Source organism: Battus philenor, unplaced genomic scaffold, assembly GCF_028537555.1.
Source record: "Battus philenor isolate CCGP_79_NKW_IND1 unplaced genomic scaffold, ilBatPhil1.0.hap1 SCAF_8, whole genome shotgun sequence".
NCBI classification, from domain to species: Eukaryota; Metazoa; Arthropoda; class Insecta; order Lepidoptera; family Papilionidae; genus Battus; species Battus philenor.
Genome location: NW_027181748.1, coordinates 9,262,892 through 9,287,670, shown reverse-complemented (window position 1 = coordinate 9,287,670; position 24,779 = coordinate 9,262,892). Strand labels below are relative to the sequence as shown.

General features: G+C 32.3%; 2 protein-coding genes across 3 annotated transcripts; one reads left to right on the top strand and one right to left on the bottom strand.

Moving 5' to 3' along the window:
• The first annotated feature begins 1,950 nt into the window (after positions 1-1,950).
• On the top strand, positions 1,951-13,286 carry Orc2 (origin recognition complex subunit 2). Its single transcript, XM_068774910.1, has 8 exons — positions 1,951-2,081; positions 2,171-2,344; positions 2,676-2,894; positions 4,131-4,222; positions 6,297-6,482; positions 8,694-9,225; positions 11,352-11,585; positions 13,048-13,286. The coding sequence occupies exons 1-8, from the start codon at positions 2,021-2,023 to the stop codon at positions 13,239-13,241; spliced, it is 1,692 nt and encodes a 563-aa protein (XP_068631011.1). The 5' UTR covers positions 1,951-2,020; the 3' UTR covers positions 13,242-13,286.
• A 1,140-nt stretch (positions 13,287-14,426) lies between these two features.
• On the bottom strand, positions 14,427-21,323 carry Mapmodulin (acidic leucine-rich nuclear phosphoprotein 32 mapmodulin). 2 transcript variants are annotated; one of them, XM_068774908.1, is made up of 7 exons: positions 21,126-21,323; positions 19,320-19,696; positions 19,147-19,238; positions 18,919-19,056; positions 17,553-17,624; positions 15,948-16,073; positions 14,427-14,771 (listed from the first exon to the last, which is right to left on the bottom strand). In XM_068774908.1, exons 1-7 carry the CDS (start codon positions 21,171-21,173, stop codon positions 14,692-14,694), a joined length of 933 nt encoding a protein of 310 aa, XP_068631009.1. In that variant the 5' UTR covers positions 21,174-21,323; the 3' UTR covers positions 14,427-14,691. The 2 variants fall into 2 exon arrangements, with proteins under 2 accessions (XP_068631009.1, XP_068631010.1); XM_068774909.1 differs by lacking the exon at positions 18,919-19,056.
• Between the last annotated feature and the right edge of the window lie 3,456 nt (positions 21,324-24,779).

The following is a 24,779-nucleotide window of genomic DNA, read 5'->3' as shown; positions in this document are numbered from 1 at the left end:
GATCCCCAGATTCAGTGCACAGTCGCTTGCTGTGGCCTTTAGCCAAGGAACCGAGTGCATTGAACCAAAGGGTCTTGCACCCGCATCCGCTGGAGGTTCACGTGCAGTGTACCGGCATCCGTTAAGCGGTTCTAGAGCTTAGGCGATACGCTAATGACCACGTGGCTGGTCAGTGCGTTCTGCGCTCTCCTCTTGAATTTGACTTCTATCCTGCGGTCCTTTTCAGGGATATCACTCAGCAGCTGACTATTCTGAGTTTTGATGCTCCTAACTATTTCCTCATCCTTGAGGTCGGCCATCACATACCTGAGAACTATCAGGTTATCCCTACTCCTTACTTCCTCCAGGTTCATGTTATCTGCCATACTCAGCCTCTCGCGAACCCTAGCCAGTTCGGCCTCAGTGCTGCAGCCCAGAATTATTTTGCTGTCCCGCACCCTGCGGAGCTGGTTGACTCTTATGCCGGTCTTAGTGGCATCGAGTGCTTTGCGTATTTTGCCCAGGATCTGGTCGCCGGTGTCGTTATCCGAGGAGACCGCCACCGAGTGCGTCGGCTCGCACCCCGGCGGCGGCCTTTTTGCCGGTCCGGTCGCCACGCTCGCATACGTGCCACGAGGTATTTCATTTTCTTATTCTTTTGCTGCCTTAAGAGACTTCCTGAGGCCCTTCGACACTCTGGTGTTGGCCTCAAGAAGCCTCGCGTGGCTGTCTAACCTTTTAAGGAGCTCGCGTTTCTCTTTGTTTTGCTCCGCCGGCGGAGGGTTTGCAAGCAGAACTCTCTCCACTCTTTTCTCCCCGCTCGCCGCACACTCCGGCTCGGCAACCAGTTCCTTTGATGGGACGCAGCTTCGACTTCTACCCGCGAGCTCCGCCTCTATAACTAGCTCGTAGAGCCTTCTAATTGCACTCGTCACCTGCTTCTTTATTTCCGTCTTCAAGTTGCGCGAGTTGCCTAGCTGCAGTTTTGCCTTACTCAGGCATGGTCGCGCTTCCCTTATGCGGTCCTTGTTGTCCTTGTTTTATATTGTGGTTATTTACTTTTTGTCTCTTCTTACAAATACTAAGGGAATAAATGCCCACAATCCCATTTCTTGTGTCTAGAGACAGGTAAAAGTCCATTCAACTTCAAATTTAAAAAAATACGACAAAATCATATTGCGTGTGCCGAAAATTTTACTTTTTTTATGACAGTGGGGACCTTTCGATTGTTATTTAGACCTCCACTTAGGCTCAATCAGTTATATACAATTTTATAGACAAATAAACACCTAAGAAAAAATTTCTTATATGAAATGCATTTAAAAAAAATATATGAACACGAAATTAAACAAATATTGTTTACGAGTTAATTTTTGCATAATTTCGAACCATATCCAAAAATAAACCTACAGAGCACTATAAATTTATACCATAAATAAGGGGCATTACAATATTTTTCTACTGATTATGAAACTGCAATAATAAAAATAAATAGTTTATTAAACTAACTACTCTTCGCTGTCTCTATATTTACAAGTAGATAAGAAACTAAGCTTTTATTGACATATTTCTAGTGTTTTTATTGGTCAATAAGTATTGCAAAAATTTGATTGAATTGCCACACCTCTCGGTTTTACTCCAAAAACTGTTCAATTTAAAAAATTTTTTCAAATAGGATAGAGAACCCCTCGTCCTTAGCCATAATAACTTTTTCTCTACATTTTAAAGAATTTTCCGAATTAAATTAGCTTTATTAAATAGATTACTTTTAACTATTAAAAATATATATGTAATATTATTATATTAGTACCAAAAAACTTAATAATTATTTGCAATACAAAATTTTACCATAGGTTTCGTAAACTAAGGCAGTGTTCCTATATACTTATGGCTTTTGATTTCCAATGTGCTTACCTTTAGACTCAAATATTATCTGTAGCTGTCATAAAAATAAGAATAGGTAGAGGCAAAGTAATTGGGATTTGAAAGCTACTGTCTGTTAATTTTTGAATTATATCTCATTGTTTTTTTTTTCACTGAGATGTCTAGTGGACGTCGACTTCGATTTGTTACAGAATCCGAAGATGTGCCGGCTAATTCCGGTATAAATGCATTGAACAATCATTTCTATGTATTATTTACTCATACGTGATATTGTGTTCATTGAGTTTCCATAACACTTTCAATTCAGACACAAACCAAGAAAATTCGCCTACAACACCTAAAAGAAGCGCAAGAATTCGCAGCAAACCAAAAAAATATGGAGAATTTTTGGAAGAATCACCAACTAAGAGAAGAAGCCGACTTGAAAATGATAGTTACGAAGAAGAAGATATAAAAAGATCTGATTTTGATAAACCTACAGGTAAATATAAGCAATCTAACTCTATTTCTAATTTATTTTAAAATAATCTCTAATTTTATTTTTATTTAAAAAAAATACTTATAGTATGTAAGAATATGTAAAATTATTAAGGTGCTTGTAGTTATAAAATTAAAAATCAGAATATACTTTAGTATGCTTATACTGTAGGCTATGAAATCATTTTTGTATTAATAAAACCATATATATTCATAATCATGGGATAAATGAAACTAGATTTTCATTAAAATTTTTGAATTCTGTTTTCTAATGAGTTTATGTTGAACTAAAATATTTATCCAAAATTGATCTTTCTAAATCAAATTACTTTCAGCACTACTCTTCAGTGATGATGTGGAAGGCCAGGAAATTTATAAATTTAAATCTCGTCACACAAAAAGTGATTTACAAAATTTAGTTAAAACTGCTGTCAGCTGTTCACCTGGTAGCACTAATTCTCCCTTGAAGACTCCTAAGAAATTAAATGTTATTAGTCAATTACAAAGTTCTGAAAAAGCTACACCCAAAACAGTAAGAGATATCATCAAAAAAAGTAAGTAAATATAATGTTATTTTAATCTATATGAAATTTTTAAACTTTCAGCCATATTGATTTATTGCACTTTAGTAGCAACTACTAATAATGATAATCTTTTGCGTACCATGCTAATTGCTTTGACTCTTATGCACAATAGCTAACCTTTTAAGTTTGGAGTGACAAAATAAAAATATAATTTTTGGTGAAATCACCAAAATGAAGACAAAAAATATATTTTCATAAGTAAATTGCTTTTCAAATGGCTTTTAAAGTACTAAAACCAAAATCATGTAGGCAATGGTTTACATTTGCAGACTGTTTTATGTATGTCATTGACATTTAATACAAAAGTATTTAAAAATTTTGATGAGTAGATTTGTTATGCAATATTTTGGTACTTGTGCATTACATTTGGTTTCAGAAATAAACATTGGTTGATATATTTAATGATAATTTTATTAATGAGAGGCAAAAATTTAAACTATGATATTTCTTATCTTTGAAGATGCAAGGCACCAAAAATGAGCTTGTGTCCGCACTGATATGCATATCATAATATTGACACTTTGCTATGTAATTTGTCACCTCTTAAGTGGCAAAGAGAGAAATTAGTACTTGTGGTTTGGTTTCCCCACATTTTATTAGTAGCCCCATAGTTTAGGATTGTCTTGTGTTATGAATGATTCGATAGATGAGATAGACAAAATTGTGGTTGAAATAAGTTCTGGTATTGATAAGACATGGAAGTATTATAAGATTATGATTCTGATGCTCTTGTTAATAAGCTCTTTCTTAATAAGCTGTGTAAAATGTTTTGGCCTACCTATTATTTTTTTATTTAAAACTATCATGTAACAAATAAGAAGGATTGTCATATAGAACTTTTAATCAATACAAATCTGACAAAGATCTGTCCTACTCTTTGAGGATGAGTTTGCAGAAGGTGTTTTGTTTTCACTGTGATTCATGTTATGTTAATATTTTTTTGAATTATCGATATATTTACTTTTTCAAATACAGTCCACTTATACCGCAAAAAATATTATTATTCTGCAAGAGACCAGATGTCCTCAAGTGCAACTAAAAAGCACAACGGCAGAAATTGAGAAAACTAAGAAGTAGATAAGATAGAAGATTTTTTTTGCTGAAATGATGAAAATAAAAAATAATAAATATTTTAAGAACTGAAATGTATATAATGTTTATATTTAAACTTATAATAAAATAATTGTAATTATTATTGGTTTTCAGGAATAATTCATGAAGTAGAAAGTGATAGCACAGATAGTGACTTCTCTGATGGGAGCAGTAGTGATTTTGTACCTGATAAAAATGATGATCAGGTATGTAAAGTTTATGGTTAACGGTCATTCCAATTGGTTAATAGCCTGGCAAGGAATAAGAAGCAAGACAGACATGAGTTGAGCAAGGACTCATGAATGAGTATGACATGAAGGTTTCTACAGTCGAAGCCCTATATCAAAGAGACAAGCTGGAATACTTTAATCATATTTTTTTTATAAAAAGGCTAAAATAAAAAAAAATTGTTATAAATCATGAAAATGATGAATGAATGAAAGTTAAGAATGTCCAATAAACTAAAATTGGGGCTAACTATGAAAATGCTGAGAAGCGGTAACTGTTCATATCATGCATAATTTTAAACTAAAATCAATAAAAATGCTTATTTATTTATTTTTATTGAATAAAAATATTTACAGTTGCGTAATAATAAAGAAAAACACGATGTGGTGTAAGTACAATGGTCTGTCTTACCACACAAGGTATTTTCTCTCAGACAACCATATAACTTGGAAACCATAAAAAATATGGTTTGCACATCCATCTGCCTTTCCACTTGCCTTCAAATTCATAACAAAAAATGCACTATGCAAATGTCCTATTTCCAAGTAACGGTGAATACCCAAGAAATTGATAATAAAATAAAGAAAACAAACTTATTTATAAACCATCTAGTTCACGGACCATTCTGTTCCGTGAACTCAGTACCGACGAAGCTGTAAAAACCTTAGGGCTAACAGCACTAAAATCATCAGAGAAAAAGCAAAAGCATTTATGAAATATTACTAAGAAATAGATAGGTAAATAAACAATGTGATAGAAAGTAAATATGTTTAAAAGAGTTAGAAGTTTTAAGTACTGGCCAGTTTAAAAAAATTATCAAATGATCAATTTTAAAAAACAAAGATAAAACTCTTACTATTTTTTATTTATTTTTCACGTGCATTTCATGACTTAGCTATTCAGAAATTGGCGGCAAGTTAAATATTAGTTTTTTTTAGCGTAGTTATGGATTTAATACGTGAAAATTTTCGCTATATGATCTTTTTCGAATTGTATAGCGTTCTCAATTTGTAACTACACAGTTAGTACTACGTAGTTAGTCACGGTGAACTTCGCTTATATTTTAGTAATGATCCTCATGTCGTGTTACTGTTCATAGCTTGTTTATATGACATCAAACGTATATTCATCAAAGTAATGTTCCGCGTGAAGGTATTCTTTGTTGTAACGAGATATGATAGTCTGACAGTAGAGTTACCTACTAGCAATTCAAACAAGTTTAAGCATTGGTACTAGTCAAATTCAAAATATTGATAGATAGATGTTTGCAAGCTTTGCTAGATGATGTGTGTATTATATTTTGATTGAAGCTCAAATGGCCATCGCTGTGTTTAGTGCCGTAAAATGATATTGATATTCGACGGTAATGCCTCAAAATCTGTATTTGACTCAGTCGCAAGTGTCTAGAATCTATTGTTGTGACTCAGAATCGCAAAATCCACTGTGAAGATTGTTTCCTAGTTGAAGTATGCCCTATAAAAATTAAGTATGGAAGAATCACAAGGGAAAAGATGATCGCTACGTTATTCGATCGGACAGGCTTATTCAGACAGGCTTATTCAGACAGGCAGATTCATCAATTGTTTATGAAAACTGGAAAACAGTAGAGTGACAATCCTATATAGTTAATGCAGAAAGTGTAAGTTATATAAGATTGCATCTCGGGATTGCAACCGGCGACCAACGATCGCAAAACTCATTCTACTGTTTGGCTACAATTGCTTTTATCTAACTAAAAATGTTTGAACATATTCTTGTTAATGTTTTGTCTATCTATACAAAATTATAATAAAATGTATTTGGCAAGGAACATATGGACTGTAAAGTTCAAGAAATTAGTATTTTTTAAATTTAATAATTATAATTGCTGCTTATATATATAGTATATAATTTTGTGAATATATAATTATATAAGTACACAACTTCATTTTATGTTTGTTCATAACACTAATCTGTCTTTAGTTCATCATTTCAACATAATCTTAATAGAACCAAACTTCCTTAAATTATTGTTCATTATTGTATATTACCAACAAGCTAATTGTTTTGCAGTCAGAGTCATCATCTGCATCCGAGATTTATGAAGATGAAGATGAGAGTGTTACAGAAAACAAGTCTCATTTCTCTAAAATGGAGAAAGCAGAAATTAATGTACATAGAAATAGAAGCTCAAAACCAAAGTACTCAGAATATATTGTGACTCCGGATAATTACTTCATGATGCATTCCAGTAAAAAGGTACGTATTTTTTAACATTGATATGTAGCATTTTTTGGCTAATTTTATAGTAACTATCGTGTACTGTGTGCAGAAAAAAACATCATCATCATGTTAGCGATAGATACCCACTACAAAGCCTTTTCCAACCATGACTTTGTCGTCGGTCGGGTGTGTGTGTGTGTATTTTATCATGAAAAATGTTGAATAACTTAGTTAAAAACCTAAATAATATATTGCTTAATAAAAACTACTCTACTAGTCCTCGTCGTCAATCTTGTCACTGATCATGGAAGTGTTTCTAAATGTAATGATTAAAATATTTGCATGATAAGAATATCTTTAAAAAATTGATTTTCGAAAAAAAAAATTGTTTGCCATATAATTTTGCATACTAGGTTTTTTTTAAGTACTGTGTTTATAATAACACCTAAGAAAGCTTTCATTTCATATTCCGTAACGTTTTTTCCTTGTTTCCAAATAGAAGATTTTGATATTTTTCTTCTACTTTGAAAAACATCTGCTGCATAAGCATTTGTTTCTGTAACAATTTTGTTCAGCCGAAAAAAACAATTGCAATTCGAATTGCAGACATAAAACTTCATGCCAGTACTGCTGACATTCCAAGTGCAAAGGTTTAATAATCCAGTCTTCTTGGTTGAAGCAAGTTGTAGGATAAACATAAACAATTAACATGAGAGAGAGACAGAGAACGCAACTGCACAGTGTTAAAAAACGCGTGTTAATGCATACTTAGCTTATTGTGACTAACCAATGTGATAAGTAAAGTATTTTCTGGTATCTACTATATCCGAAAAAGAAGTATATACCTTGCAAAAGATAACTAAAATCTTAGTAAAATTCCCAAAAATTAACTTAAAACTCATTCTTTTTATGGACATAATGAAGAAATTCCTTCAAAACACAGATCATGAAATACAGCTCCGATATCCGCTTAGACTATGCTTTTCATATATCTTGGATATAAAAATAACATTGGTCATGTAAATTAGCTATGATGGACCTAGTTTTAGTGCCTCTCGTTCTTCTATCATGTTTGGGGGCAGGGACGTTATTACCGAAATTATCTTTAGTTTTTTACGATGGCACTTTAAACCGAAAAATATAAAAACAAAAAAGAGCATCACTATCAATGTTGCTGTACATCAAATTGTATCACAGACAAAAATAAAAATAATAAAAAAATTTGTAACATATTTTCATAGCAAACATTCGGTATTTTTAGAATTTATAATCTTAATTTATCGTTACTGCTTTACTGCAAACAAATCCAAATCCAATGTCATGTATACGTAAGTATACTATCAGTTTTATAATCGATCTATTGTATGTTTAAATAGGTTAATATGCTTACTATCTAATATTGCATGGCTCCTTAGCGCCGAGTAGGGTCATGACAAGGGTTATTATAACATATGCAAAATGAAATTTTTATTAAAATACTGTGAATTGTAATAGAATAGCGATGGTATTTTATATATTTAAAAGTCAATTAATTTTATTCGTCGTATAGATTTATCATAATTATTTCAGCAGACGTCCACTGTCGGACACGGGTCTTCCTCATAGATTACCACCAGGTATCTATTGGAAACAAACCGCCTATAGCATTTTCCAACGACCATCAGTCTATCCACCTTGTGGGTAGACTGCATATGTGTATAAAGCATGTGTGGTGGTGTGTCCTGCATCTCAATGGATAATGATGATACATCAGGGGTGGCCAAACAGGGGCTCGCGAGCCACATGCGACTCTTTGAACAATTATTTTTGGTTCCGATTGGTTGTCGAATTATTTCAATATTTAAATTTATATGTCAGCTCCTATTAAATCGACACAAACTACTGGCGTTAATAATAATAATTGTTATTCCACTATAAAATTAGCGAAATCCAAATACTGATCGTAAATAATTAACCGGCCTCTTAAGTATTATTAAGTGTGTTGTCATATACGTGTGCCAATATATCTAACTTAAATACACATATTTTGTATTTTTGTTTAAATAATCCTAATAAATATGATTTTTGTAATAAAACATTTTTTTGCGTGTTTTAAATATGTATTTAATTGCGGCTTGCAAAAAATTTCAAATAATGGCTCGCACTATCAAAAAGCTTGTTGTCCACCCCGATATTTATAAATAATTGTGCGTACATTGTAATTATATGAAGATATTATTATTACTACATTTGCGATATTGTTTATAGATAACTACCTCGGATCACACTTTAGCAAGATTAAAAAACTTGAATTTGGATAATGATAAGGATACAGTGAATTATATATCTGAAGAGCATAAAAATAAAATGGACGATTTGATACAATCCTATGAAGAACTTTTCGATAGATGGCTCTTTGTTTTAAGTGAAAATTTTAATATTATGTTATATGGAATTGGTTCCAAACGTACAGTGCTACATAAATTTCTCACACAGAAACTGAAAGACTTGCCTTGTGTTGTTATAAACGGTTTCTTTCCTAGTTTAACAATTAAAAGCGTGCTAGAAACAATTGTAATAGATTTGCTGGAGAATAACCGCGTGCCTGCCAGCGTTTCTGATACAATTAGTTTAATAGAATCTCAGTTGACGGAGAATTGTGTGGAGCTGTTTTTAATAGTTCATAACATCGATGGTGCTATGCTGCGTAACGCGAAAGCACAGTCCGTACTGGCCAGCTTATCCCAGTTGAAGAATGTTCATACCATTGCCACGATAGACCACATTAATGCACCGCTCTGTAAGTATATTTTATTTTAATTTACGTCGTGTAATTCGATGTCCTTGGTCCTATAGAAGCAGCTGGATGCAAGCTGCATCCAATCTATCATCCAATCTAAGAATAAAATATTCACTGTGTCCATTAGAAAAATGCTTAAATAAGTAATTTTTTAGAATTTTTACAATATTTATTTATTTTATTTGTATTACATTGATAATAAATTTTGCTTATAAAAACACAATTCTTTTTTCACACTATATTTTTGGTTTTACACATCATAAGATGTTTATTTTTGCTTTTGATTTACGTTTTGTTTAATGTGTTAAAAAAAACCGTTGTTTTTATATATTTCACGATTATTTTCAATGCTTTTTTCTTCATTTAAATCTATCTAGTGCATTAACGGAAATATAAAAAAATGTGATCCCAATTTATCATGCCGCTCTTGAGTTTTGTGTGCTTAGGAATACATTCATCTATATTTGTAAATATTTCGCATAGATAACCTCTATAGTGTTTGTTTAAAGTGTGAAGTCAAATTTTCCTATGTCATTAACATAATTTTGGTGACTACAGCAAACGGTACGATACAGTTTCTTTATTTTTCGCTTCAAATTCTACAGTGACTCTCTCTTAGGATCGTTCTTCATAATCGAATATTGATAGGTTGCTTGATATTTAAATAACTTTTGTGACCAATTACATAATCTTCCTACGAAAGAGATTATATTAATTAAGCAGGCCGACTAGCATAAATCTTTCTGTACGCTTAGTTATTTTTATACGGTTGAACTACTCAATCCAGACACAGTGTTACGATATGTTCTTTACATGAATTTAATTATTAAATTTAACTAATGCACTTCTTTAAACAACACTAACGAATAGACGTCATGTCGCGCCATTATATTTGTATTTCTGTAAGGAATTGTTAATGAATGTTGTAGTAGGTTTAGTTCGGGAGGCGGGTTGGAGCTATTTTGAACGAAGCTAGCATAAATTGCATCAGAATAAGCTTAATATCTATACCTGGCCTTTGTTTACTGTTGTGAAGCTAATCATGTTGTTTAGGCGCTAACTTTTTAATATGATTAATCATTTTTGATCCGGTAACTTTTCAGATCAGTTAAAAACAATCTGATAGCGCTATTATGTAAACTTATACACGCATATGCTTCTACTGCGGCCTCTTACGACAAACAATGAAGTAATAATCTCTCTTAGGGAAAAGTTTCATAAAGTAAAATGATATTATGAAGTCAATATCGGGCGTCGAGTACTGAGACTTGCGATCGTAGGTCGCGAGGTCGATGCCATTTTGTATAATTCATATTCAATGTATTAATTATGTAGGATTGCCACTGCTCATATACAAAGTTTCCATAGGATGGGCAACAACGTCCCCTGCGTATCACAATACCAAATTGCGATCGCCAACCCGCTTGCCAAGCGTGGCGATTATTGTATTTCCTCCCACAGATATTATGGTCGGAGGCTTATGCCTTGCAGTGGGTATCTGACTTGCTGAAATGATGATATGTATATATAGATATATGTAATATTAGTATTAAATATTGAAAAATATACCATGTACATAACATGTAGTTTTGAATAGCTAGTAAATAAACTCTATTATTGTAAATAATTTATAAGTGTTCAAGAAGCTTTGAATTAGTGCTGTAACGACTGTATTAAAGATATTTGTGGAAGCGATTCCAAAAAAAAAACAGTTTGTTGTGGACTGTTCTAAGGTCATTACGCCTTTGGAACACTTCAAGAATTTTTTTCTTTCAAGTTTCTACCAAAACTGGACTCTTCTGGCATTCTAATAACGTACAGAAGTGATCGCTAAAAGTATCACAATCTTTCAGTTGAACAGATTCTTAAAATATTAACAGCTTATATTGGTAGGTGGAATCAACCCAACATTTTAGTTCTACACTATAGAAAACAAATACATTTTCAAGGACCTCCTTTATGAATTGTAAGCTCCCATTTTTTTTGTCACGCCAACGTAGACACCCATCGAGGCTCCCTATGGACTATTATGGGTACTTGTGACTATAAATGTTCCAAAATTGGATAATAAAATATAGTTAATAAATTTGTGATTGTGGCGAGTATATGTAAGATCTATTTTTCAGTATGGGATCATTCTAAGCTGAGTAAATTTAACTTCACATGGTGGGATGTGACCACTTTCCTGCCATACACAGAGGAGACATCGTTCGAAAACAATCTTATGTCACATCGCACCGGTGCGTTGCAGCTGTCGTCTCTGAAGAGCGTGTACCAGTCGCTCACCACCAACGCCAAAGGGATATTTAATATTATCATACAGCATCAGCTGGAGAATCAAAAACAAGCTCACTATCAAGGTATTTGCGTGTCATTAACCAATGTACCCACTTTAACACGGTAGAGATATTCAGCGTTGTAGGAATATTCGGGTATATTGGATATTTACTAATTATTCTCATTTAACTTTTCTCGTTAGAGGAAAGCAAAAACTTTCCCGTAATTTGTTTATCTTGTCCTTATTCTTACCCGACCTACGTTGCATTTTTACTTATAATATCCTTTATAATTTTTCGGCAATACTTTAAAAGCTTGTGGCGACACCCTTTCTCTCTCATTATTTCTTCCTAACTCTAGCTCACAGTCTGTCCAACAGGCGAGTTGGTAGTTAAAGGCGGACTCGTAAGCGATAAAAATATGAGATTTGAAGTCTGTGGTATATTTGTCGTCAAGTTGTAATATCTGCCAAAAATTAGGAAATCTACGATTTCCTTACGCGTCCGACAATTGTGGTTTTCGGGGACGAAACAAGAGAATGAAGGCTGGCATTAATGCAGTAATCAATTTGCTACAGCATATTTATTTTGTCGAATCTATTTGATAATTATTAAAATAAAGCCGCTTCTCATCGACCCTAATGGAAATCTATGACCTAAGGCTAATTTACTTATTAAACACCTACTAATATATACTAGTTGATAATTATAATAACCAATTAAATAAACAACAAATTGGTTATCTGACTGATAAATTATTATTTAGTTTCTAAATATATTTACTTAACTTTGATCTGATCAGTTCTCAGGATTTTGAGCCGGTTATAGCTTACTTATAATGTTAAAATAATCGACAGTAATTTTATCTAACTTGCACTGCTGCCTAAGTGGCATTTGTAGATTCAGCAGGTGCGAGGAGACATTGCGCTGAGAGGGTCGAGCCTAAAACTTTTTTATGCTAGCGAAACTCGAGAACTCCCTGGAAATATTCGGACCGTTATATATAATTTATGAACCGAACACTTCATGGAGTGACTGGCAGGCTCAAGAGCCTCTATGAGGAAACCACAGCAGGGGCTCTCTACGTCGATAACACCCGTTTTGCTTTCCGACTTAGACTCACCCGTTAGAAAAAGATGCCATGACTCATACATATGAGGATTATGGTCCAAGCTACCTTAAACGATGGATAACTGTTTATCCTTACGTTCCTGTTTATTCATATTATTGAGGTCATAGTGTAATTATCTGATTTGGAAAACTCTGTATTGTAAATGACTTGTACTCAAAGCAAGTCCATTCAGCGAAGTTCATCTAAGTTGACAACCGGCGACAATTCAATAATTAGTTGCATCTTCGTTATTAAGGTATTAAATAATTTATTAAAAATCAGCCATGCCTTAACAGAGTCAAGTATCGGAACCAGAAAACTGCGCCATTTTAAATATGTGGGAGTTTTAAAAATGACATCTAATGTTTTTGTTGTTCATCTAATATTTGTAACTTGATAATTTTCTATCATAATATAACATGGTTTTATTTTCAGGTTTACCTTTCAAGGACCTGTATTCGAAGTCACGTGAACAGTTCTTAGTTAGCTCCGATATGGCCTTAAGAGCACAGCTGACGGAATTTTTAGACCACAAACTTGTAAAAATAAAAAGGTCATATGATGGCAGTGAAAACTTAGTTATACCTATAGAAAGCGTTATATTGCAACAATTTTTAGAACAACAATGATGATTTTCTTTTCCGATACAAGAATAAAGTTAAGACAATAAATAAAACTGCAGTTTTATGATTTAGTTTTATTTTACAATCCCAGAAATAAAGTCTTAATAGGATTATATAATATATATCAACAGGCCAAGTTGTAAATTACTTAAACTTAATGACTTACATAATACAATAAATTTATTAACTAAAATTATTTTCAACATATCTGGCACATTCACCATAATGCATCAACTAAACATTTCATAAATTATCATTGATATACTAAGTGCATAAATTGCTTTTTTTAGATTAAAAATATTGTAGAAAAATATTCTCTTAACTCATCAGGTGCCTAAGAATTTGATTTGTATTATCAGCTTTTTCCCACTGTGCATTGCACTACCACGATGCAAACACTGATGAGTAAAGTTATCATTAGTGAGATTACAATATATTTTGAAAACCAAAAAATAAACATGTTATTGTAATACTCTTATGGGTATCTCAATAAATTGCCCGAGTTATTTATTATTTTCTGTTTAATTTAAATAAGACTCTTGCACACCTTCAAGTTTCAAATTAATCATTGCCTCATTAAATTATTAATATCTAAAAATTTACTTGCATTTGTAGAGGAGATTGCATTTGTAAATTGAATAGCGCATAACTAAATCGTTACGCCTTCTGATTACAAGTGTTCACGTTGAAAAAAACATGTCGACGTCATGTAAGCAAACTGAATGCTAAAAATTTACAAATGCAATCAATTGACAAATTTGACATCAAAGGTGCTCAAGAGTAATGTATATTATTATTCAGTAAAATAAATGTAACCGTGACAATATTATATACAAGTATCCATGTTTTCAAGTTTATAGTTTGATCCTATTATTATCTTTTTCTTTGTTTTTTGTATTTTTCGTTTGTACATAAATATTAAAATCGACCAAAGTCATAGATTTCATTTAATATGTCTCAACCAGTCTAATTAGTTGGTCATATTAATAAACAGGCGGAATACCCACTTCGGAATATAATCTTAATTTGTTTAAAGGTACCAGAACCATTTAAAAAATTTGTTTTCACTTAAAGCTAATTTATAATTTTAGTTTTAAGGTTTTTGAGAGCTACTCGTTTTAATCCTAAATCATGCACTTTTCATTTCAATGATTATACTAAAATTAAGCATGTCGATAGAATAAAAAATGATTATTATAAAAACAATTTAATTGAAACATTAACTTGTCGGACAACAAACTACAGTTTCCACACAATAGACATTAACATTTATGTTATGCTTTGCCTGACGGTCCGTCGACAACGACGACTTAAACCTCTCGGGAAGATGGAACCAATCTCACAAATGACAACTAGTCTACGGGGATATTACTTCAATGTGACGTGATTTATTGTCCGATGCATCGGAGCGCTGTACACTTACAAACTAGTAAGATAACTCCGCTTAAGGCAACTTTCAATTTTCGTCGTCGTCCTCATGTTTCCGCTTTTTACCCCGAGTGCTCTCTTGCGGATTATCATTCGTGTTTCCGCCATCTAAAACAAAGAAAGGCATAACGCATACTTGTTACGTATTTTGCGAAATATGGAAGAGCAATGACAAAGTTTATCCTGAGAAATAGAAACTATCATAATCTAAAGACAATCCTTAATAAAATTACCAAACAATATTATTGTCAACAAATAACGGCTATTATTAATTAATTATTATTAAATTATTATTATTAATTAATTAACACTTATTCATAAATAAAATAAGTTAATAAATATTATTGCATCACAACAGGAAATAAGGATGATTCTGCAAAGAACTAGTAAATAAGGAGACCATATAAGTATGTAGATGATTAGATTTATGTCCGAAGTTTTCTTGTGTAAGCATGCACACCAGCATAATAATCATTAAAGTTGTAACCAAAATTGCAACGAAATAAAAAAAGTAGATATCGTTATCAAAATTTGTTATTTATATACAAGGATGTCTAGTGGTTGAACCACTCTATTAGCCTGTGGTTGTATATCAAAAATTTGTTCCCACATAAGTGGCACATTGTGAATTATTACTATTATTCATAAATGGTGAAAGAAGGCATCAAAAGTGAAAAATATGTCATCCAAAAATACACACTGGTTTACAACTGTCTTATGCATATTGTTAAGAACATTATAACTTGTATTAATAGGAGTAACTATTTTCTGAAAAATCAATCTGAACTCACACAGCTAGTGAATGTGTACTTTGATCTGCTCAAAATAACTAGGGATACATTCGGTCAATTTTTTTGTGTAGGTAAAGTAGTAAAATGCATGTTTAACTAAAATTTATGCAAGTTAAGAGTAAATATCAGTTCATTTCTGGAATGGGCATCCTAAAGCAGGATTATTAGGATCATTGGTTGGTAATGGTAAACACTGATGCGTTGCTAATAGATCTTAATCGGGTTACGGGTTCTTTTCTTTAAGGACAAAACAATGCTGTCAGTCTTATCAAAAATCATTGAGTTTTGTGAAACATTTCAAAGGCAAGGAAGATAAAAACTTTACTTGACTGATTTTTACATGATCTTCATTAAAAGATATTTCTATTAAAATGAAGATGTTAGACTTGGCAAAAAAGCGAGAAGATTCAAATTTATTGGTAATTATCATTAAATGTTAATTCTTATATTAGATATAACATATGGTGTAACACCTGTCTTTAATTACACTTACCCCGAGGTTTAGAGTTATGTTCTCCATTGGCATCATTTTCTTCATCACCTTCCTCATAGTCTAGATCATACTCCTCGTCCAAGTATCCTTCTGCTTCATACAGCGGACTTGCAGAACTCTCCTCCTCTAAAATTGAACATATATTAAACATTAAAAAAAATTGGCATGTTGCTTTTATGAAATATTTGAAGGTAATGTATTTAAAATTACATTTATGTGCATCTTCATAGAATAAGCATATAAAATGATACAAAGAATCAATATAGTAATAGAGGCCTATAAACATTTAGGCCCAATGACTTGATTCTCTATTTTTACATTGACTTTTTGGTGTCTTTCAGTTTTCTCTGTAAATCTTAAATTTTACGGAAAATGTTCTCTTATTAGACTATTCAAATAATATTTAAATGTTGCTATTGGTTTTATGTTTCCTCTAGGGGGAGGTAGCCTCTCTTTCTCTACATCATTTGTCAACAGTAGTGTGGTGTAATTTACAAAAAATGTTTGTTGCACTGGTAATTTAACAAACTAATTATCATATATGTATGGTACCAGATGATTTGCCCATTTAAAGGGCTTAATTTAAGTCGCAATATCCATTTACGAAATGCATGTATGACTGTAAGACCTGGCAATCCTTAAATATCATTTACTTATACATTTGTATAAACCCATACCAAATATCACTTATTTGTACATAAAAATTACTTTGTAAATCATATAGTATGTTTTCAGTTTGTTTCTGTTGATGAAAATCTTTTATTTGTCCAGTGAATTATGGCAGATGATTGTGAACAGAAAATGCCATTGCTGAGAACAGTGATGAAGCCAACATCATTCAAAAATGGGATTAAATGTTAAAACAGATAACCGGAAAGTATGAGTTGAGTGTTGTATGTGTTTAGTGATGATTTAATTTGTAACATAGCAAGTAGGTTTTCTAACAATTTCTTCACATGTCTATAGGTCATTAACAATTTTTTGTAGCATTGGTGCCATTATCATCTTTTATATTTTGTCTTAAGCAACATTTATAACACAATTCAGAGTTATTCTGATAATGTCTCCGTAATTCAAAGCAGGACACTAAATAAATTGTAACTAAAAACTAGCTTACCCTTTAAAAACGCATAATCTACAAATTCGGCTGACTGTTTTGCGTATTTATTAAAATATGTATTATATAAATAATATTTAATAAAATTAATAAATGTTTTACTGTAAAAAACCAATTTAATTACCATTTTCCTTTTGTAATGACATGCATAGTGTATCCACAATGCAGTTACTTATTGTGGAGCAATATTTCAGAGTTTTTCTCAGCGTCATTTGATAACAAAATATATTTATTGTTTGTGGGTCACCTAGCTTTTAAATAAGAGTTAGCAAGTAACAAGCTGTTTTTATTGAATATAACTTTACATAGTAACATAAAATCTATTACCTCAATACAGTTAGTCTTTATTATATTTAGTTGATTCCTATCATTGGAGGTGTGAACTGTATACAAATAGATACATTTGAGAAGAAAATTACCATGCCAGTGTTGGTCCACAAAGGGTAACAACTGCAGTATGGTTGTTTTTATTTTACTGTTTAACTTACCAAGGTTTTCATTGTAAACTTCACACAAAGATAAATCATCATCCTCTTCTTCTTCGACATCATCATCAGACTCTGTAACAAAAGATGGTTAAAAATATAAGATAGTTTCCTTAATAATTATAGTAAACTCGTTTCTCCTTTTTATTAATAAAGAGACAAACTCGGCAAGATTCTGACTAGGTAGTAGGCAATGACAATGCAATTCTATATAGAATTTTTAACAAAATACCCTGTGTGAAACATATTTAATTATTTCAGCACTCATTACTTTGAGAGACATCAGCTACTCCGTTTCATAAATATTGTAGTTTTATTAGCTATAGTGACTTCAAACTAAAACATTGTAATTTTTATATTATTGTGGGCAAAATAAGCATAGTAGGGACACAAAAACATATACAGGATGGATTGTTACAGGACTAAAATCTTTAAAGAAGTGAAAGTATAGCTCATTTGTCGGTTAAAAGATTTAAAGCTTGTACACCATTTCAATAACACTTAAGCAACTTATCACTTCCAATTTTTTTTATATTAGAATGTAACTTTTTAATAACTTCTGGCAATACAAAGTATGCAGGGTCAAATACTAAATAATAATTAATTCTTACTTTATTTAAACCTATGATTTTTCAATAGGAGGATATTCATTAATTGCTACAGGCAATGGGCTATACTTTCACCACTTTAATGCTTTTACACAATGAACAATAACCCCATACAAAATCATTTACTTATTTGCCAAACATTTCATATGAATCACATTAACTTGTATAATATATCAGCCTATAAAGATATATCTATATGAAAACATTAAAATAAAACGAATAAAAGACATTGAATTTTCATTTTAGATATCAAAAATCTATTTCTAAAACAAACAAAGAATTGCGTAACTAATAATTATTATTATATCCTATTACAGTATTATAAAATGAAGGAAAACAATTGTTTCAAAGGTATATGACAAAATAGTGATTTGGAAACCTTCTAGGACATATAAATTGGAGTATAACATAACTTACTTATTGTAAAATTATGGCACATGACTAAAAACTGATGAATATATTAAGAATTTATAAGCAGATTGATCAGCAATAAAAATATAATTTATTATTTAGCTCAGTGCAGGGTATTGCTTAGCATGCCTCAACTTTCAATGCATTGTAGTTAAAGATTGGATTCCATTTATTAAAAATTGTTGCTAAGCCATTGAGGTTGTCAAAAAAGCATATACTTTCATTTAGTGTACATTCAAGGTTTTTTTTATGAATATTTAATAATTTGATTTTTATTCTTAAAAATAATGTATTATATTGAAAGAAAAAAATGGAGATAAGCATCACCAACATAATAACATGATGCTTACTTTTCAATAGGTAACCCATGTGGAATATGAGACCATAAACCATATATAATGACATTAGTAGGGAAGATTTTGTCTCTGTTGGCCTTTGTGACAAGGAATCATCATTGATTATTAATTGACCAAAATCTATATTGACATCTGCAACTCAGGATAAAGTCATCATAAGCACAGGGTTATTAAATAATTGACATACTCCTTCTTGTACAAGAGTATTATTTTAATACTTACCATCATCTTCACTGTCATTATTTCCATTCATCTCTTCATAACCATCACTGAATCCATCACTATCCTCAGCCTCCCTATCTTCTTTATCAAATCTACAATATAGATTAAATATAAAACAAGAGTTCCCATATATCAATAAATTCAATTATTTAAACAAATTAAAAATATATTACCCGTCTAAATATTTTAGTGAAGGATGTAGAGCAAAGACCTTACTCTTGTAATCTTCAATTCTTGTCACTTCATTGTTAAATAAATCCAGATTTTTTAATTTTTCAAACTCTTCTAGAGGTTTCAATGCTTCCAAATCCCTGATTTTATTACCGGATAAATTAAGGTAAGTTAACTTCTTGCAGCCATTCAGAAAATTAAGTCCATTAGATATTCTGTTATCAGAAAGTTCTAACTTCAATAAATTGGGAAGTGTAGGAAAACCTTTCAAACTTGTGAGGCCTACATTATTGAGACTAAGTATCTCAAGATTAGTGTATTCATCTGTAAGCCCAACAATGTTGGTACTTCTGCAATTATCCAAGTTAAGTTCCTTGACCTGTAAAGTATATCATACTCAATTAAATCAAAGTGAAATTACGAATAATATTACGAGTTAAAGTTTACCATCTAAATTAAATTGTACATAAATATAATTTTTGGGAAATAATTCGACTATATTTCTAAATGTGCTAAAATGTACAAAAACATATGGCAACCCTACAAGGTAGTTAGATTACGTCAACTGTATACGATAAATCTTATACGATTTAGGAATGTAAGTTGGAGGACATTAAAATTAACAACGAATTTTTGTACCTCGGTAATCAATAACATATGTTGATGTATTAGTATAATATGAAATAAGTACTGCAACTGGCTTGATGATATATTTAGAAGTCAAGCCAACCAAAACGTCAAAATGATGTGAGTTGTCAAAGGTCCATATTGGTAAAGTTTGTAAAATTCTACAGAGAAGTGATTAAATTTGCAAATTAGAACCCGAAATATGAAATGAATGTGTGTATGAAATCGTTTGTATCAAATGATTGTTATATCGTGTTGTAGTTGCCGCTAAAATTAGATAAGTTTTTATTTTACAATGGCGGCTGACACGAATCATCGCGACGCAATAAAAATGGCCGCTGTATCGGTAAGGCGTGCGTCTTCAAATGCAAGTAGCTTTGCTTACAGCGTACATTAAATTTACACGGAGATAATAACGATTTCAAAAAATACCCAATATATAATTTTAAACTACAAATTTCTCTTAACGTCTCTGTATGTTCTCTTCTTTGTTAAAAAAAAATGGAGTTAGGAGAAAGGGCGCGAAATTATGTAGAGTAGTTACTTCACTATGTATCAATAAACTAATTACATTTATAGCAGTTATTTATAACAAATGTCTAAGATACATATGTAAGTGTAAAATGCATTTTTTTATTACGAAGTAATAACCGTACACGGTGGTAATAGGTCCAAAAACAAAGTTAATCCGACTTATAATTTATCACTTTTAAGTTAATTACCAATGAAATAGAATGCATTGATGCCAAGTAAAAGTTGTTAATACTTGCAGACGTTTTGTTTGCTTTTCAGCCGTACATATTACGTCTTGAACGTTTCAATACTTAACCTCAAATTGAACATCATTCTAAGTGATAAGACTTTAAATTTTTGCTTTTTTGTGGTTTTTTTAAACTAACCTTAATTAATGGAAAAATAATAAAAGATGTTATATTTTGCCGAATTAACATTAGAACGTGGACATGCATAAGACGTAACAATCGGTAATAGCTATCGTTATAAACAATAACGCCACATCTGTACAGTACAGTCGTATGATTAAAGACTAATTTCGTGTTACAAGTACTGAAAACGTAGTATTTATTCACAAAAATTATATTTTTTTAATTTCTACACATAGATGCCTAACGAAATACGTATCGACAAAACATTCCAATATAACGAAGCGTAGATCTATTTACCTGTGAAGGATTTCTTCCCCTCAGTTCCAAAACGACCCTTTTTTCCATCTTCCCAAATCTGCAGGTTTACACAATTAGCACTATTGGATTAGCTCTTATATTACCCAAAGAACTAAATCACTAAGCTTGCTTGGGTTTCAAAACAGAAGGAAACTATAGATACACATTACACACGAGTGACGTTGTACAAGAGGCGCCGCCTGGTGGCCGTTTAACGAGGCCGGATACGACGCTGTTGAGTAATTTATTTTAACGAGACATACAAAAAATGTTTGGAAAAATACACATAAGATACAAATTTCAATTTAAAACTAAAATAACAATTTCTATATATTTTAAAATTATTTTATGTGCCTGTTTTATTTATATTTCATCAAAATAGGTTTTGAAATGTTGGCAGACGTGGATGCATTTGTAACGTTGCTTTCTCGACTACCAAAAGGCGCGGCTTTTTAAATTTATTGTTATTTATTACTTCTACTTTATTCTATTAAACAAAAATATCAATTCCATTTGCGTTTTATTGAAATACTTCCTAACCTAATTATTAATGAGTTAAAAGCAGACTATAAGAAAATTATTGATAATGTAAGAAAATTTCTTTTACTTGTACGACAATTTTCATCATGAACACAAACTTCATCGATATTATTTATTGAAAACGGAATAAGTTTTGTAACGCAATAAGTTTAGACGCAAAGATGAAGGGTCTAATATTTAATGTTGGACCCCTCATGTTTGCGTGGTGTTCATTTTTAAGAATAACACATACTCTAAAGACAAATAAAGATAAACCTAATTACGTTTTAGGTATGGTTATATATTAGTAGCAGATATAGCTAATTATTAATTTGTATCTTTAGAAATAAGCGATATTGCTGCATTTCAATCTTTCAATAACCTACAGTTACATTGTTGGCAATAGTAAAACGCAAGGTCGTCGTTTCGGTTTATAGACGCCCACTGCAAAGCATTGGTCTCCCTCAAAGATATCTATAGGGGTGTATGCTATGATGCTTAGCATGCGGGTTGGTGATCGGACTATGCTATTGTGGTAGGCAGAGGACGCTACCGCCCATTCTCTGAAAAGCAGAGGCAATCCTATATAATTAATGCACAAATTGTGAATTACATAAGATTGTATCCCGAAAATTTAACCCGTGACCTACGATCGCAAGAAGTCTCAGTACTCTACCGCCGGGCTATCACTTACACACGCTCGGTTGTTAAATCTAAGGTCAGTGAGACATAATTAATAATTTGACATCTGACATGTTTTTTTTAGTAAGGTAAAAATATGCTTGAGGAGACTCGATTTGGACGATTGCTTGTCTGGCTTATAATACTATTATCACTTGGGAGTAGTGGCAGAAGAAACTCCAGCAACGCTTCTGTCAACGACCCTGTCTCGTTTCTACGGAGATCAGTTGGTTATCGAACGGCAATGATGACGGTTTGCAGTATACGTAACTTGTCTTCTTGCCATCGGGTCGTAAGGAAAATCGAGTACCATATGTGATTGCATTTTAGGTGGCGGCACCTATAATGAGACAATTTGTGCATTGGCGTCAGAGTCAAAGTAATGAATCAATGCTCGTTTTAGGAACTGGCCGCCGTCTATGAGCGTTTGGTAAGGGCGCAGGTGGCGTTACTAAAAGTGCGAGTATCATCTGCGAGTAGGGCGAGTTCTACACCCTTGATACGTGGGATGTTGTTGGTGTAAAGCGTGTATAGAACTGGCCCAAGGAATGAGTTTTGATCAGAAACAGATTTTTCGACGCGATACTGAAACGAACGATCGTTCAGAAAGACTATATTGGATACGAGTTTGTTATGCCAGACTTTGTCGAACGCTTCTGCTATATAGAGAAACTAAGTTCTCGAGTTTGAACCCTTCATTCGCTTGGTGAGCACACATCGCCGTGATGAGGGCAGGAATGTTAGGTGCAGAAACCAAATTCTTCTGGAATACGACGTCATTTTGCCTTCATATGTTCTAAATCAGACGAGGATTGAACATTCGTAGATTTGCTCAGAAGTCTTCAGGAGACTAATGAGCCGATAGGACTTGGGATTGGTTGGAGTTTTGAAGAGCTTCAGGAACCTATAACGACCGCATTCTTCCATTATTTGGGAAAGAATTTTTCGATCATGGCCACGTTAAAAACAAGAACTAGGATTTTATGTCAGTCAGGGGTAGTTTAGCCACATGCCATTGGAACTCAGCTATTTACGCGACCTAAAGTTTTTTTTGCCCGTCATTTGCACGAAGGTTACTCATATGAAGACGAAACAAAAACATAAAAGGAGATTTATAGTAGAACTGAAAATTGTCAATGTAAAATGAAAAGAACACCATAGGTTGCGTGTCCACGTACTTTTTTGGAATTAATATAAAACACTAGTGAGCAATTCGTTAACGCCATAAGAAGGCATTTGGAATCTATTTAAATTTTTCATTGCTTATGTTTGGTTATTTTAGTTTCATAACATGAGGCGACTGGCTTACGTTTCACACAACGCGGCATATTCAAATGATATATACCTCAAATATTACACAGTTAAGTAGTTTGTAAGAAGTGTCGCTAAACAAAGGAGGTAAGTGTTGCGAGCGAACAGGAGTGTGGTACGAAGGCGCGGCTTGTGGAAGGGAGGTTCGGGGGGAGCGCCGGCTTGTGCGCGCGCAGGCTCGCCCGGCCGCGAGCAACAGTCTGCTCGTGTGAGCCGCTGCTGTCGACTCGCTGACATTGCGTAGCGTTATGATGATGAATGGTAAGCTCAAATCTACACTAAAATCTTACGTTATTTCACTATGAAAACCTTGCCGAACGTCATACGACACATCGTCTAACTAACCAATCGCGTCCGCGCCACACTTTTCAGTGATGATTGTGAGTTACATTATTTATTTACGCTCCCACGTCGTCAAATGTATTACGTTCAAATTATGTCGCACTTTTAAATATCTTGCAATATTATAAATTGAATTTAGTAACTTTTATTACTACACCTATATCTAAGAAAATAAACAATTTAAAACGTATTGATAATTACTCTTTTGGTTTCTAACAGTAAGAGCTTCCTTGTGTGTAATGTTATTTAATAAAATTGTGGGAAACTAAGTTGTCTATGAGAAAACAGTTTCGGCGATATGTTCGGTAAGTACATAACAGTAAAATATATATTTTTTTATTTTATACTATGAATTCTTAAAATGTTAATAAACAATGTTCTATTATAGAAATATAATAAACTTTGAAAGTACACCTGAATAAAAAAGCGTTTGAAAACTTATAGTGTAATTATTTGTTTATTATTTTAAAAAATAATTTAGAAATAAATTAATTTGTTGGCCTTAAGTAAATCAAATTTGATAATTTTGGGAATTAAAGTTGTTTTTACACGTTTGTACCTTCGCTTTTATAAACAGATTAGATGATTTTTGTTAAGCGATAAGTCCCAAATATATATCAGATATTTGTCTTTTATACTTAGATTCTTATTTTAAAATTATCTGTCTATACAAGATGCACAGAGCGAAGTCATAACAAACAAAGGTTACACCATGAACGACGGATTGGACATAGATAGCTTTGTGAGTTTCTCTGTGGATATATTTTAGCATTTACATAAACACTACGGTGTATAAACTAC